We start from the raw sequence: 15,948 nt of genomic DNA on the forward strand, positions 1-15,948 counted from the left end.
ACAGAATGTTGGAGAGGAGTTCGTTGACATTGGGTGTGACAAAGGCTGGAATCAAGGCTGGAATCAGGGCTTGGTAGTTCAGTTCAGTTAAAAAAACATTCAGTGGTCTCAAGATCCTTGATAAGGAATCCTTTCGCTACAAGTGATCCAAGTTGGCAGCTTGGATCAATCCAGATTCCAGCGGTTATATATGGTGACGTGCACGCTAATGCCCTGGAAAGTTGCAGTTTTAACATCTCGGTAAGATTCCTCATGATCAAAACCCTGTTGAAAATACCCCCAGAGGTACACCTTCTCCACGGTACTTATTGTTAGCGTGACAGGGATTTTGGTGGAAGTTGCTATATAATGACCCCTGCCGCACTAACAATAATAAAGCCCAAGGAGATGTAGACAAACAAACAGGGTCAGTGGTGTAAGCTGTGTCAAATTAGTCAAAGGGACCCGCTGTTAAGGGGTTAATATCTTGGCAGTGGGACCTGAGCCACCAGGTTTGGCCTCAACTAGCCACCTGGGAAACTCTCCCTCGTAGAACACCAGAATTGACACCTTTTTTGGGCCCCATATTGTATTTGACAAGCTGTAAGCTCTCCGGCCTAGCGTTTGTAAGAGACAATTGTTGATCATTGTTGTGCGCCATTTGGCTACACCGAACCGGTATTCAGGAGTCGCCTTTGATCTAGTATCCCTCAGAGGTCCTGATCGAGGGTTCGTCACATTATGTGATGGGCGGTTTCCATGGCTCAGCCGCACTCCGCCCTCAGTCGCCCGTAGCGCCCGTAATGCCTCTTCCCACGTGATCTCTCCAGCCAGCTTACGCGCCAGGTTCGTGCAGTTATCGTTCTTACTAGCATTATGTTCGTTTCCAAAAGCATTACTTCGTCTCTGCAGTGATCTTCATCCAGCGGCCAGCGCGTCTCAGTTATAAAATTATTTCACATCACGTCCGAGAGAATTCCGTCAACTAACGCAATGGCGCGGGCGGGGCAACATGTGGAGCAGTGTTTTGGGAATGCGGAAGCTTCCCACGGCGGCTTGCTGTTCCAGGGTCACGTTAACGGATCTTTCCACATCCATCGTAAGCCAACGTCTATCTGTTCTACGCTAACGATAGACGGCAACTGACAGTAAGACAGATGAAACACAGGCGAAACAGCACGCTGCGCAGCGGATTATCCCGTTCCCGCGCAATGAGGACGTAGTGGACCGCTACATCTTCGCCGAGCTCGACCAGCTTCTACCCCCCTCGCCCGACTACCAGAGCGCGGCGCTCTGGGGTCTCGGCGGCTCCGGGTAAGTCTGCCACTAAATTACACTGCATCCGCTGACCGGAAAAGCAAAACGCAGATTGCGCTCGAGTATGCCTACCGCCGGAGCCGTGACCCCGCCTGCTCTGTGTTCTGGGTCCACGCCGACAACGAGACGACATTTACGCAGGACTACAAGGTAATTGCGAAGAGGCTGGGCCTGGCGGATGGTCTGAATGGTCCGGAGTTGTTAATGGCCGTGCGTGAGCGGATCGAGGCGAGCCCGTGCTGGCTGCTTATTCTCGATAACGCCGACAACCTCGCTGTGTTTGGGGTGGGCCGGACACAATCAGGCAGAGACCAAGGTCAGGACACAGAAGAGAAGCAAAGTCTGTATGATTTCGTGCCCCGGGGCCCCGCAGGGACGGTGCTGTGGACAAGTCGTGATAAGCGGATCCGCGGCAGCCTTGTGGGCGGCCGACGAGCGATCAATGTCGCTAGCATGACGGAGGGAGAGGCGAAGATATTGCTCGAAACGGTCATGTGTAGAGAGATTGCCGAGGAGGAGTCCCACAACGCCATGGCGCTACTTGCCGAGCTCGACTTGCTCCCGCTCGCGGTATCACAGGCGGCAGCATATATGGGAAGGACGGCCATCCCAATCGGCGAGTATTTATCAAAGCTAAAGAGACGTATAAAGAGATGGCAACTGTTCAGCAAGACGGAGTTCGACCGACACCGCAGAGCGGATGTGTCGAACAGCGTCATGCAGACGTGGGGTATCTCAATCGAGCACATCCGACAGGAGAACCAGATGGCCTACAATATCCTCCACTCGCTTGCATTTGTAGATAACCAAAACATCCCGTTGGAGTTGGTGGCGAAGGCAGCCGAGATAACAGCAAGACCGACCAGATATGAAAAAACCGCAAGCGCGAAGTCCGTATGCATCAAGGACCAGTACGAGCACCAAGACGAGCACCAGGACGATGATAACAAAGTCCTAGCAGCAATAGTTCTTCTACAACACTTTTCGTTCCTACGTCCGCGCACGTCCGACGAACGGTACGGGGCCTACGAGATGCACAAACTCGTGCAGGAGGCTACACAGTATAGCTTAAGCCAAGAGGATCGGCGGACGGACCAATGGCATTTTTCGGAGGTAGCTCTTCATGCTGCCACATCTCTATTTCCGGAGAGGCGACGAGAATTATGGGGAGAGTGCGAGAGATATCTTAGACATGCGCAGCTTGCGGCCGGATGGGCCGGGTTGTGTAGGGGTGGGGTAGAGGCAGCGGCGCTGTTGACTCGAGTGTCGGACTATCTGTATGACCGTGGGAGGTGGAGAGAGCGGGAGCCTGTGGACCTAAGAGCCTATGAGTATCGGAGGGAACTTCTCGGCGACAAGCATCCTGACACGATCTGGAGTATGGCGAGTCTGGCCGCCACATACCATAATCAGGGGAGGTATGAGGAGGCGGAGAAGAATTACATGGAAGTGCTGGCACTGCAGCGCGACGTTCTCGGTGACAAGCATCCTGACACGATCAGGAGCATGGCGGAGCTAGCCACCACATACTATACTCAGGGGAGGTATGAGGAAGCGGAGAAGATTAAAGTGGAAGTGCTGGCACTACGGCATAACGTTCTCGGAGACAAACATCCCTGACACGATCTGGAGTATGGCGTCGCTGGCCACCACATATCATGCTCAAGGGAGGTATAAGGAGGTGGAGAAGATATTAGTGGAAGTGCTGGTACTGCGGCGCGACGTTCTCGGCGACAAGCATCCTAACACTCTCCAGGCCATGCACGACCGCGCCCTTACCTGGAATAGCCGACAGCGACGTCCTAAAGCGTTAGCTATAATTCAGGACTGTTTCCAGTTGCAGCGCAAGGTACTAGGCCAAGCTCATCCCTCTGCCGAAAGATCTTTACGCGCCTTGAATTTATATGGGCCGGACAAGAAGAAAAGCTCTCGTATACGCCGAATATTTGGGCGTATAGCTCATCACGTCAGAGCTACGACTCCACAGTAATCGCTGGCCGAATTTAGGGGAGCTGGAGGGATTTTGTCGGCGCCAATCAACGGTCTCAAGGTAGTGTATTGTAACTAGCTAGGCCACTCTACGAGTACACTACACTTGGAGAAGAAAATGAAAAAAGAAAGAGAAGTTTTGAGGATATGAGCCTCTAATATAGCTACGCGTTGGCCAGTACGCGGCGATAGAAGGTTCTAGTGTAGTGGTTTGTGTATGTAGCTATGTAAGTTCGGAATAGCTTCATCAAGAGTGTTGCCGAGGGTTGTCGAGGTCTACATATGCCAGGACTTATCCCGTCACATTACCCCCCTCCTCTCCTAGGATGTCCGATTAGGGAGGGGAGCCCTTTCCGTATTTCTCCTCGAATATATCTAGCGCCTCCGTTTCCTCGAAGTTACTTAGGGGTTCCTATATAGGCTTAGCATAGCTAGACCATTTTATCAGGAGCTCTGTCCTTCCCCTTACTTTCTTTACCTTCAAGATCTCCTCCACTTGCTACTCTACTTTCTCTTCTCCATCGCCGTTGATTCCGATCAGGGTTGGAGGCTGGGTATCGTCCTGTTTTTGTGATGCTAAAGAGTGTTCCACTGCCCTTTTTAATATATAATTCGGAAGACGTTATAAATCCCTAGTTGAGTATACAGTCGATAGGCATAGGAGCCGATCGGCTTAGTGATAATACACGTGTATATCTAGCGTTCAGCCAATCGAGTTTCGCCGGAGGTCCATCTGTTTTCATCTACTATAATCGTAACATACCTTATTCCTAACACGGAATTGTTTAGCTGTCTAGCGTTCTTTATTAGCGTACTCTTCCTAACGTTCTTACTTCTAGATCCATGACGACCGTTCGAGGTCGAGACGGATGCCTCAGACTCCGCCATTGGAGGCAAAGATGGGAAGTTACACCCAGTAGCCTTCTTTTCGAAGAAATTGGAGGGACTACGCAAGAACTACACGATACATAATAGAAAGAGCTATTTGCCATTAGCGAGGCCTTAGAGGAGTGGAGACCATACCTCAGCGCTACCAACCACGAGTTCTAGGTCTACACGGACCACAAAAACCTGAAATACTTCACCACCACCTAAGGTCCTCAATGCAAAACAAACTAGATGGTCCGAATTCTTATCAAAATTTAATTTCCAGATCCACTATAAGAAAGGCTCCGATAACACAAGAGCGGATGCGCTGAGCAGAAGGATGGATCACTACGAAGAAATCACCGGAAAAATGACCGGAAAAATCACCATCCTTACGGTAAGAAATAATAGAAGGAATATTAAGGCACCCGCTTCAGTAGTGGGCTAGGTATTGCGCGGTATACTGAGAAGAATCAACAGCCAAAAATTATCAAAGTAATATCAGCAGCGACGATTAGGAGCGATAGGCTAAGCTGGAATCTTCGACGATCTAAAACGACGACAATTACCGACTCTGGCCCGGGATGTCACAACTGGGCTTACATCGAGCCGGGACAACGGAAGACATTGATTCAGGAGGTCCACGAGCTAAAACTCGGGGGGACATATAAGAATAAATAAAACAATAGGAAAGATTAAATAAATTTTAAAGAGGCCAAGATTAAGGAAAGTATGGAGGGAACGCTACGGGGATATAACCTTAGCAAAAGAATAAAAGTAAAGAAACATAAGCTTTACGGTTTTCTAGAACCATAACCATTAGCAAAACAATTATTTATACAGCTTAGTAACCAGACACTTAACCACGAAATTACTAGTCTCCAGAGACCCGGTCACCGACGTTAAATATAATAGCATCCTCACAGCTATTAACAGACTGACCAAGTAGAAGTACTTCCTGCCCTACAAGGGGACTGTGACGAACCCCTGTACAGAACCTCTGAAAGGGATACGGGTTGAAGGTAACTTCTGACAACTGGTTCGGTGCAGCTAAACAGTGCACAACAATGGCTTGCCTCAATCACAACAGTCTGAGTACTAACGATTGTGACTTGTATTGCATACTGCGGAACTGTCTGTCTACACCAGCCAGTTCCTCCGTATATATAGACCTTGGGGCCCCGAAGTGCTCATTCTGCTATGGCCCCGATCACTCCTAGCACATCGCATCCCGTAGAGTGCTCGTCGTGCTATGCCTTCGATTACCCCGAGTATCTTGCATCCTGCAGAGTGCTCGTGGGTCTTGGCGCCATAGCACTTCTGGCCAGCCCCCAATTGGCTGTCTCCTGACTTTCCAAATGATTGGCTGGGGACGTCCTGCGCCCAACATACTGTGCGACCTGCCGTTGGGTTAACTGTGACAAAATGGCTACCATAATATAGAGTTTTTTTTTTACGGAGAATAAATATGCTGGCGAGCCTATTTCTTAGTCTCCGTTTTGGTAGAGGATTCGTCTCTATCGGAGAGGGAGGCTCTAAACATAGATATAAGGCGTTATGTAAAGTTATCGTTTTTAGAGAGTGGAGAGTGTAGGGCAAGCGTAAAGTAAGCGGTAGTAAGCTTAAGGTAAGCTAAGGGTAAGCCGAGGGTGAAGCGAGCCTGATTTTGGGCTAACTATGTTCGGACGAGACAGAAATCTTTTTAGAGACCGACTACCCAGAACGTTATCAATATTCGTAGTGAACTCTTGAAAGCGCTGCCGTTCTACCGAGACATTCATTCAACCATCGAGAGCCAGCCCAAGATACTATCCAGGTTTGACGTGCTTCACTACTTGGGGGTCAACATTCATCACCCTCATATTGCTCGCCCTAGCGGTCTGGGTAGCTTGCTTGCCATTTGGAACCAGTTGGCCGGACACGGCAACAAGCAGATCCGCGAGCTGAAGAACGAGAATACCAATCTCAAGAATGAAGTCAACAACTTGAAGAAGCAGGTTGTCGACCTCGAGGTCAGTGTTGGCAAGCACCAGCAACAAGGCATAACCACTCAGGACAAGGAGGGCATCAAAGAGCCCACTCGCTTTGACGGCTCCGAGCCAAATAAGTACATCCGGTACTTCGACTTCATGCTCTGGAAGCGTGCAATCACCCGCGCCTGGGCAGACCAGCCTGATGCCTTCAGGACCGAAAAGGAAAAGATTTACTATAACTTATCCTCTTTTTTCTCGATGGTGATGCATTTTGGGATATCGCTGATGGTGTCGAGGTGATTGTCAACAACAATCAGGGGATTGATGCTTGGGAGTTCAAGACGGGTGAGCAACTGCTTGATCACCTCACAGAGAAGTATGGGAAGCGCGAGTAGCCAGGGAACTTCATGTATTTTGCCGTACCATGAATTGTGGGCCACAACTGAAGATGGACATGCGTTCAAGGTAACTGTTTGGGAAACAACCTCTACAGAGACCTTTGTGTTATTTAGCGGCTGAGGGATACACTTTGAGCCTCATCTAGTATGGCGGCATGTTGTACCATGTCAATTTCCTTGTGCAGTTATGCCGAACATGGGTCATGTTGGGAATTCTGCCTATTATAAAAGACGAATTGACTTTATGCTCCTTGAAAATCCCTTTCAACTGAGGGGCATTCCCGGGGTCTTCAGCGTCCCACTGATACGCCATACTCATGCTCTTGTAATTTCTATAAGTATGGCATCTTCCCTCGCCAAATGCGATTGCCTTCCCAACTCATTCCCAAATTTTAATTTATATACTGTTCTATGGTCTCAACTCCACATAGCCGTTCTCAGCTATCATTTACTTCAAGACATAATAGGCGCTCGTAAGACAACATGTGGAAAGACTTCAACTGATCCAAATGAAGTGATCGCCCTGGCCTTGGAGAATAGGCTGCCTCACAGGTCTACAGTCAACCCTCATCCTGTTCGCAAGAAACTGAGGCCAAAGAGCAGAACGGCGTACAGCCGAGACCTTGGATATGGAGAGCGCAAGTCAGCAGCTGTTTCGAGTAGTTAGAATATCAACTGATCTGGAAGCAGCTACCTAAGATGGAATTTATTCAAATTCAGACTCAACAAACATGCAAACCATGAACCATCTTGCCGAGACGAGGTGGCATGGGACAGGAGGCCAACTTGATAAAAATCAAATGTCTCAAGTAAGTCCCTAACTCGATTCAGCCGGTGTTCAACCTACCGTATGATGGAGGCCGCCCCTGGCAGATGCTGGCTCTAGACTTCTCTGCCACAGGTTTTCGACTGCTCAGCCATCTTCATAACCTTGCCCTGGGCAATATGGTCGGCGTTGCCGGCATCGGCACCACATTTAGCAATCATGGCTGGCTGCGGGATATGGGAGTCTGATTATGTGCAGCGTCGATTATGTTGTTAGGTATTAGCCTACGTTGATCTGGACAATTCACACCAGTTGAAGCCAACATGATCTACACCGGTGCTAAACCCTCGTTGCACACCTAGCGCACAACTCGCACGCCCTCTCAGCCCTGTGCCGCACGGAAAGCTGTAAATTGCTTCAACTCTAGTTGAGGGAGTAGAAAACGAATACCAAGATCATAGTGGCTTACAGATGGCTTCCTGGCACCCCAAACTGAAACCACAATGTCATTTAACCTTGTATGATAATTCTTCCCAGAATTTACATAAGGTCACGGATGATACCAGACACAAAAAAAGAGTGTATTACAGACCATATGCTAGGATAAAACTAGGTTAGATATCCGAGGAATATACTCCAGGACGCCTATATGCCCCCCCTCCCCCATCTATTTGAGAGAAATCAAGAGTATGCAGCCTGCTGCACATCCCCAATGCCAACTGAAATCATTTCACACAATGACATCGTAATTCACATGGAACCTGGCCCGATAGGCCGCATTCACACGCGCAATCACAGTTTCATTGGCGTGCGTCCACTGCAGTTGATAATGCACAAACCACCCCCGCACTGTCGACTTGTTCACCTGTCTTCCACCGCGCTGCAGCAGATAACGATGTATATACTGCACGGCATCGTCGAGATCATAGCTCTGCGCACTATTGAGTCCGCCCCCGGATAGACGGTCCACCTTGCAGGAGAAGGAGTACTGCCATGGTGCCGCCAGCACGGTCAGGCCCGCCGCGCGGAAGATGACTTCGTGGATGAGGAGGGCCTCCTCCGTCAGTTCATCGCGCCGTTCCTGGGGGATGAAGAAAATGGTGCGGTTGTTGAACCACTCCTCGGTGAGCCGCCGGTCACGCCTAACCGCATCCTTGGCACCATTGATCAGAAGCTCGTAATCATTGACCGTCAACTGGTTGTTGAAAAAGTCAACGTCGTGTGTTGCATTGCGGCTTCGCAAGTGGATGGTGTTGACAGCGCCGCCGACTGCGATTACCGTCACGTTGCCATTGCGACGGTTGATGTAAGCAGCAACGTTGTTGAGGGCATTCCAAAGCGTTTGATAGTCCAGATTGGGGAGGGCATCCTCACGTCCGGAGGTTCTCCGTGGTGCCAGATCACGGAGTCGGTCGGCATTGCGCCGTTGTCGCAGGCGAGAATACTGTTGACCCATGATGGACGGACGAGGCTTTACACGGCGGCTGCAAGCGATAAGGGAGGTATGAAGGTTGGGACTGGATGAGAGAGGTAGATCGTGAAATAACAAATGTCAAGAAGGCTGCTGTTCAGGTTTCTGGTTTGACATCCGAACTAGTCAAGTTGTAGACCTTTTATCCTCATCAACATCCCAGTCTCCGTCCATATTTAGGACTCTTAACCCTCGATATAGCCTCATCTTTCGACATCATGTGGACGCTGGTCTTCATACAGCGCGACGTCGTAGTCTCGGGCCAACGCGAGCCTAGCGCCAGTATCGGTTGGTTTTATAATCAGGCTCGAGGGTCGCGGCAAGGCTCATTCTCGATAATAAGGGGTAAGGAACCAGACGAATGTGATCCTAAAATATCATTCTGGGCGGAACGGCCTGCCCATCTGCTAGCAGATGGAACAAGGCAGGGTTCGCTTGATGCCCGGCCGAACGGGGCTGTCAAACCTATACAGTGACAGCTGCACTGTGCCGCATTGCGGGCGGCTAAACTTCCTCTTCAACGCCTGCCAACAGCTTCAACCTGCCAACAACTTCAACCTACCAACAGCTTCAACCCACCAACAGCTTCAACCTAGCAACATCTTCAACCTGCCAACATCTAAAATCCTTACTCCGTTGTCTCTTCACGTTCCGCTCACTGTCCTTCCTCATTGACTACAAATTCCCCTCGCATCAGATCTCCAACAATTTCATCCAAAATGTCTAACCTTGCGCGTGCCATTTCCAAGGTCTTCCGCCGGGAGCCGAACAACGCAACCGCCGACACCACTGCCCCAACAGTGGCATGGCTCTTGGATCACCGAGATGAACGCAAGGGACAACCAGCACACAGCAAAGGCAAGACCCCCACAGCATCCCTGTACCGCATGTACGAGTATCTGGTCACCGGGTACATCACCGGCCTGCGATCTGAAATCGAGTACTTCTATAACCAACCATCGTGGGCTGTTTCCGACATCCCGGACCCTATCGACCCAGACCCGGAGCGGTACGCCATCCTCGCTGTCTTGCCATCATATCTAGTAACGGCATTCAACCGTCTAATTGAGCGCGGACTGCCGCGCGGCAGTCCCGCTATTATCACTGGCGCCGCAGCGGAGAATGCGTTGAAAGCCCGGGAGATTGTCCTGGAAACGGAACCGGCCTGGGTGGCAAAGGTGCCGGCGTTGCGGCAGACTTTGATTATACCAGATAAGTCCGGTAAGCAGCCGGGGGAGGAGAGCAGGAGCAAGCGATTTTTGGACATGAATATCATTGCGGAGGAGCCTCACGTACTTTTTGTATAAAAGTAGTACATAGATACCCCCCGTGTCGTTTCTTCGCCCGTCTATATGTACATACAATGCTATATCATCACCTTGACCGGTCGCCTTCGCTCGTCATCCCGTAGGCCGCCTACCATCGCTGCATTAACAAGCAGGTGTTTCGCCTCGGCAGCAGTGCCGAAAAGTGTGAGTAAAAACGCCTTCAGCGTCCATAAAAGATTCCAGAACCCACCGCCGGTAATTACAGTATCTTCATATGCTCTCTGCAACCCATCAAACTGCAGCCACTCCGTACCCGCACCCTCATGAACATGTCCAAACACATGCAACTTGGGGCGAACTCGCCATAGTTCCCGCAGCAGGTAGTCACAACCTAGTCTTTGCAGATCGAGATGTGCACGCGGAGGCCCATGGGTAATCAGTATATCGACACCTTTTGGTGTCGCTCCCGTCCAGACGTCTTTGCTGCGGGGATACTGGAAGGCCCAGTTCCCATGGCGAGGGGAGCGAGGACTGCCGTAAACGCGTAGTTGGCGACCGTTGGCGCAGGTAACGGTCGCCTCACTGTTCTCGAGATAGATGATATCGCCCCAGTTGATCATCTTGCCAGCCGCCTTTCCTGCATTGAAGTTATCGCCGCGATGGCCTGTATAGGATTCGTCGAGGAGTAAGTCATGGTTTCCTGCAACGACGATCTTGACAGGGTGTGACTGGGCGCGCAGCCATGTAACTGCAGTCTGCAGTTCCTGTAAGGATCCCGACTGCGTAAGGTCGCCGGCGTGGATGAGGATGTCACCGTCCGGCAGCGCGGGTTGACTGTTGTGGGTGTCGGAAATACAAACAACTGAGACGGGGTGTATCGGTTGTATGGGAATAATTTGTCTCCACGTGTAGAGCTTGTGCGCGAGGAAAATGCATGGCTGTTGAACAAATCGCTGCCAGGCGCTGGGACGTGGCCGGTTGAGCAGCGCATCGAGACCTGACATGAGGGAAAGTGGAGACCCGCTCGCTGGGAATTGCGATGTGGCTTGAGGGAGTCGTCGCGGGAAGACTAAGGTAGAGAAATTCTGAATGTAAACCGAATATTCCCTCGCAAGGCACCAGAAAACTGGGGGAAAATGGCTGGGATATACAGCAGACCCAAAGCACTCTGATTGAAACGAACCTGGAATAGCATTTTGGTTTGTTGTGATAGTGGACAGCGCACGGGCCACTACCAACCGCGCCGTGCCTTCCAGTGATGGCATATGGAGGTGGCTGTGTTATAGGATAGGGCCAACAGCCTGGTTGTATGTTTCGAGGCTGCAGAATACACAGTGCAAAGAGTTTTCAGGTACTCCGCCTCAATATCAGGGCCACCGATGGGCGGTCTGGTCAGCGCGTCCAAAGTCCGCCTGAAGTAATCAGCCCCTCGCCTTGAAATACTGCCTGTCCCGATCAGAAAGTCGCACATGTACCATCTGGCTGCATCGCTCCTCCTGAAAAAGGATCGAGCGTCCCGCCTCAGCCTTGACAAAGCTTTTTGCCATCTCGCAGGAGGTCCGTAACCCATTCGACCAACTTTTAAGACTTGGCTTCCGGCTTCTTCAGTAGTCTCATTATTGCCTGTCCCGAATTGTGGTTCCGAGGAAAGAGAAGGGTCCCCAGCCGGTGACGGGAAAGTTGATTGGGCATCCAAAGGCAGATGTTACACTGGTGACGTTTCTGGATGAGCATCGGACCAGCTCAAGGAATATCTAGTTGACAGTCTGGCACGAGTTATGAGGAAGAATCAATGTCTCGTGGTTATGGAGGCCCCTTAACGGTAGTTCTTTGATCGATGAAGATTGCTTCCGCCAGCGTGAGGTACATGTAAAGTGGCGAGCTCAAGGTTCAGCTTCACAGGATCTACGTAAGAACGAACATGGTCACTTTGCCTCTCGAAAAGACTTTTGAAAGTCAGTTTTGAGTGAGAAATCACCGATGTTGTATTGAGATGTAATCGAGTTGAAAACTCTCTTCTCTAGAATCCGTGAAGACCTCTTATGCCAAAGAAGCTCAACGCTCAATCCGAATCCGAATCAGGCGCAGGGTGATTTTCGTCTGTCCATTTGTCCACTGCCGATAAAAGCCTCCGGATATCCGAGCGCCTAGTAGCCCAAGAAGTGACAAGACGCACAAACCGTCCGTTACTGTCAATCAGAAAATCAAAGCTCTTTTGAGGTGCTCAACGAGCGGTTGCTCAAACTCAACACACACTTGGTTGGTCTCCAACTACTTCCATAGCTCCCAATCGTAAAGCATATTGCTGAAATGTTCTGCCATCTCATGCGCGTTACCATTAGCGACTTTCGCGAGTTGTAGAAAGAGTCGATCGCCGAAAGGCCGATCTCTGAAGAGGACTTCGAATTGGGCCTCCAAGATCCTGTTGTTGGCAACAAGCATTCCACGTTGCTTCATTTCGTAAGAAAAAATTTCCCCAAAGGCAGGATCCTTGAACACTATAGCTTCACCCATTAGGCGATCCAAAAGACATCCATTGGGCGAAAGATGCCCTCCAGTGTCATGTCGTTCTGCTTGGATACCAATGCAAACCCGAGACGTGTACCATCCATGATCAAGAGGAGACCGAGTTTCTTGGCGTCTAGACAGAAAAAGCTGGCATTGTGATTGTGCTGGATCGGTTGATCCCTGGTGGTTCGGCATGAGAGCCCCTCGAAACCTCTGGATGTGCTCCATCGCCGTAGTCGTTGAGGAACGTGCTGTGCTGTTCTTCTCGCGGGCACCATTTCATAATTGCTGTTGATCGTGGGAATATGCCGGACTGATCACGAAGGGATGAGTTGGTGGAAAGGTAGATGGTTAAAGGGCAGAATGAAAGTAGTAACTAATTAAATAGGTAAGGTAGCTGGATCAAGCTACATCTGGCAGGTATTTAGATTTGCAGTAGGCCCACAGAACGGGGACCTTGCAAAATCTGATAATCTTGATTACTCCTTCCCCTTCCTCTTATCCTAGTTAGGTATATTACAAATCGGCCAGACGCCTGAACGCCAAATTTTGATGTCACGTCATGTCGAGCCTGGCTCAATGGTTTATTCCGCCCCGACAGCAATGCCCTGGTCAACCTCCCCACCCTTGTCCATCGGCGACAGGTTCGCCTTCGCAGGTCCAGTCACACAGATGCCCTCCTTGGAGAAGCGACTGCCATGCACCGGGCAGTCAAAGCTCTTCTCAGCAGAGTTCCAGCAAACTACACCCTTGAGGTGAGGGCAGAGAGCACTGTACGTATGCACCTGACCGTTCTCGTCCTTGTAGACAGCCATGGGCTTCTTGGTTTTCTAATGCTCTGTTAGTCACCGGACTTACACTTTACAAAGTCTGACTAAACTTACCGGATTCAACACACCGCCGCAGCCAGGCGCGAGATCCTCAATATCGGTGATGTCGCTCTGCAGAAAGCGCTTGTACTGGGCATTGATCTGCAAGTCGTGCGAGATCAAGCTCGGCAAGCTCTTGAGGATACTCGCGAGCCGGTTCGGCGCATACAGCGTGGCCCAATCGTTGGTGACTGTGTTGCCCTCGATCTCGTCCGCAATGAGCTTCCCAGCAAGCGTCCCGTGTGTCAGTCCATCGCCAGAGTCTCCCGTCACGATGTAAATCTTATCACAGCCCTGATTCTTGCCGATGAATCCCAAGAAGTCGACTGGCTCAAAGATCTGCCCGCTCCACTGGTAATCAATCTTACCAGCCTGAGGAAACCGCTCACGAGTCCACTGCTCCAGCTCAGCATACCGCGGTGTTGTCTCCTCCTGGCCAACTTTGTGATCGCAGCCGCCAACAACCAAGTAGTCATCCTTGTCGTCGCAAGCTGTCAAGCGTACGTACTTGTACTCCTCGGCATTGTCATACAGTAGGCAGTCCTCGATGCTGCCTTTGGGTACGCGGATGGCAATGCAGTAACTCCGGTAGAACTCCAACTCGGTAATGACCGACAGCTTCTGCAGCGGCACGCACGTCGCCTCCACGGCATTCTCGGCCTTCACCGTGTGCCCATTCTCCGTCTGAATCTCGACCCTCTTGTGGCCGAGGCCAAGAACTTCGACACCCTTTTCCGCGACCGACATGACCCGAGTGCGGGTGTAGCACTGGAAATTGGGCTGCTGCTTCAGCCAGTTGAGCACACCAACGAGATACTGGGTTGGATGAAAGGTCGCCTGATTGTCAACCACCATACCACCTCGCTGGTCGATGTTGCCACTCCAACCTTTGACCTTCAGATTGGGCTGTTTTTCGGGCCAGATTGGTTAGCAAATATTCGAATCATGTTTCCACTTGAAGACATTATAATCAACTCACATCAAACCTGGTGTGCATGCCGATCTTCTTCTGCATTTCGGTCTCCTGTTTCAGCTCATCGATCTCCTGGTCATGCTTCTCATGCCCAACAGGAAACTGGCTAATGTCGTAAGCAGGCAAACGACGGTATTCACACTCAATCCCAAGCTCTTGGGCGATCTGCCCAATCCTGTCCCTCGCCCAGGCATGACTCTCGGCGGCAATCTTGGCACCACCCTCCCCGTGCTTCTTTGCAATCTCAACGAAACCATCGTCCAAGTCGTTGGTCAGATGGCCGGATGTGCGACCTGTCTCACCAGAAAGCACATCACGTGCCTCAAGCATGACAACATTCTTGCCGCGGCGGACGAGCTCGTAGGCGGTCGTGATGCCAGAGATGCCGGCACCGATGACGGCTACATCTGTCTCGAGATTGCGGTCGAGGGTGTGAAACTTGGGGTATTGATCGTAGGGGACCTTGTGGACCCAAACCGAGTCGGCGGCCCCCGAGGTCTGCATCGTGTGCTGAGGGTTTGAACTGGCAATAGTGGCCATGGTTGCGGCGAGGGGAAACTTGTTGACTTGAGAGTAGCGAGGGAAGAATTGGAGTCTTGGTGAGGTGTTGCGGGAGGAGGATGGGGAGGTATTTGTTCGAGATGAAACAGCTGTGTGCATATAGGCGGTTGCGAAGGGTGCTGTTAATGGTCTGGTGACGTCACCACATACGGGAAATGACAGGCGCGAAGCTGTTGGTTGTTTAGCTATGAAATTTCTTTGAATGGCCCTAGCCGTCGTTCGGGTGGAAAGAGAAAGGGTTGAGAGTGCCATCTTTGCCGGTTGCAATTGGGGTAATGAGCAGACTATAAGTGCGACTTGAGGACCGGAAAGGATGCTATGGCTGCCTGGGCAAGATGGGAAGATCAGGAAGTTTCCTACACGGCTTGGGAACACAAATTGTCTCATTGGCAGGCATGAGAGAGTTGTTACAGGTTCTCTTAACATTGGTGGTGGTCATGAGGGTTCGATGTGCAAGGTGTATGACGACACCACTTCTTCGGGGCGGAGGAAATCACCCGGCTGCCGGGACCTGCAGATGCGGATAAAAGTGGGGGCTGCGAGGTTAAGCTTGGCACACCACCTCACCATTCTTGACCTTTGGTTGCACCGCCAAGCATCGCCAACCTGGCCGTCGTCGGGGTTGATCCTGCCCGGTTCCTGCCGGTTTTTTGGTGGTGTTTTGGCCACTCGGTGGCCTAATATTTGGCCGTGCCAGCTATGCATCCCTGTCCACACGTTTGCGGTCTCAATTTGGGGGTCGCAGATGTTGAGTCCCAGCCCCATAGATCGCCCCTTATTCAGTATCCAAACTGGGTTATAAGTCTCGCCATTGCTACCTACAACCTCTACCAACGAGATTGTTGTTAGTGCGGCCAGGGCTATTTGCACCAAAAGACCCCTGTCACGCTAACAACAATAACCGTGGCAGAGGTGTAGAACCAACAGCCGCCACGGCAAGCGAAACGAGCCAATGATACCGTGAACATCACTGCCGCCATCAGCTTGCACCGCCTACCAGCATGAAGTG

At 51.0% G+C, this 15,948-nt stretch overlaps 5 protein-coding genes across 5 annotated transcripts; 2 read left to right on the forward strand and 3 right to left on the reverse strand.

Annotated features, from left to right (window-relative positions):
* Positions 1–877: 877 nt before the first annotated feature.
* Positions 878–6,520, forward strand: FNT1 (NB-ARC domain and tetratricopeptide repeat-containing NOD-like receptor; the record flags this gene model as incomplete). The annotated part of the gene is made up of 6 exons (XM_062946103.1): positions 878–1,078; positions 1,137–1,293; positions 1,338–2,840; positions 2,929–3,105; positions 5,894–6,386; positions 6,443–6,520. Exons 1-6 carry the CDS (start codon positions 973–975, stop codon positions 6,518–6,520), a joined length of 2,514 nt encoding a protein of 837 aa, XP_062802156.1. The 5' UTR covers positions 878–972.
* A 1,499-nt stretch (positions 6,521–8,019) lies between these two features.
* QC764_0057800 (uncharacterized protein) lies at positions 8,020–8,745 on the reverse strand (the record flags this gene model as incomplete). Its single annotated transcript, XM_062940475.1, has 1 exon — positions 8,020–8,745. The coding sequence occupies one exon, from the start codon at positions 8,743–8,745 to the stop codon at positions 8,020–8,022; it is 726 nt and encodes a 241-aa protein (XP_062802157.1).
* A 734-nt stretch (positions 8,746–9,479) lies between these two features.
* Positions 9,480–10,067, forward strand: QC764_309930 (uncharacterized protein; the record flags this gene model as incomplete). The annotated part of the gene is made up of 1 exon (XM_062946104.1): positions 9,480–10,067. One exon carries the CDS (start codon positions 9,480–9,482, stop codon positions 10,065–10,067), a length of 588 nt encoding a protein of 195 aa, XP_062802158.1.
* Positions 10,068–10,126: 59 nt separating this feature from the next.
* On the reverse strand, positions 10,127–11,293 carry QC764_309940 (uncharacterized protein; the record flags this gene model as incomplete). Its single annotated transcript, XM_062946105.1, has 1 exon — positions 10,127–11,293. One exon carries the CDS (start codon positions 11,291–11,293, stop codon positions 10,127–10,129), a length of 1,167 nt encoding a protein of 388 aa, XP_062802159.1.
* A 1,276-nt stretch (positions 11,294–12,569) lies between these two features.
* On the reverse strand, positions 12,570–15,389 carry QC764_309950 (uncharacterized protein). Its single transcript, XM_062946106.1, has 3 exons — positions 14,385–15,389; positions 13,421–14,311; positions 12,570–13,366 (listed from the first exon to the last, which is right to left on the reverse strand). Exons 1-3 carry the CDS (start codon positions 15,363–15,365, stop codon positions 13,121–13,123), a joined length of 2,118 nt encoding a protein of 705 aa, XP_062802160.1. The 5' UTR covers positions 15,366–15,389; the 3' UTR covers positions 12,570–13,120.
* Between the last annotated feature and the right edge of the window lie 559 nt (positions 15,390–15,948).

Source organism: Podospora pseudoanserina, chromosome 3 (assembly GCF_035222485.1).
Source record: "Podospora pseudoanserina strain CBS 124.78 chromosome 3, whole genome shotgun sequence".
In the NCBI taxonomy this organism is placed as follows: Eukaryota; Fungi; Ascomycota; class Sordariomycetes; order Sordariales; family Podosporaceae; genus Podospora; species Podospora pseudoanserina.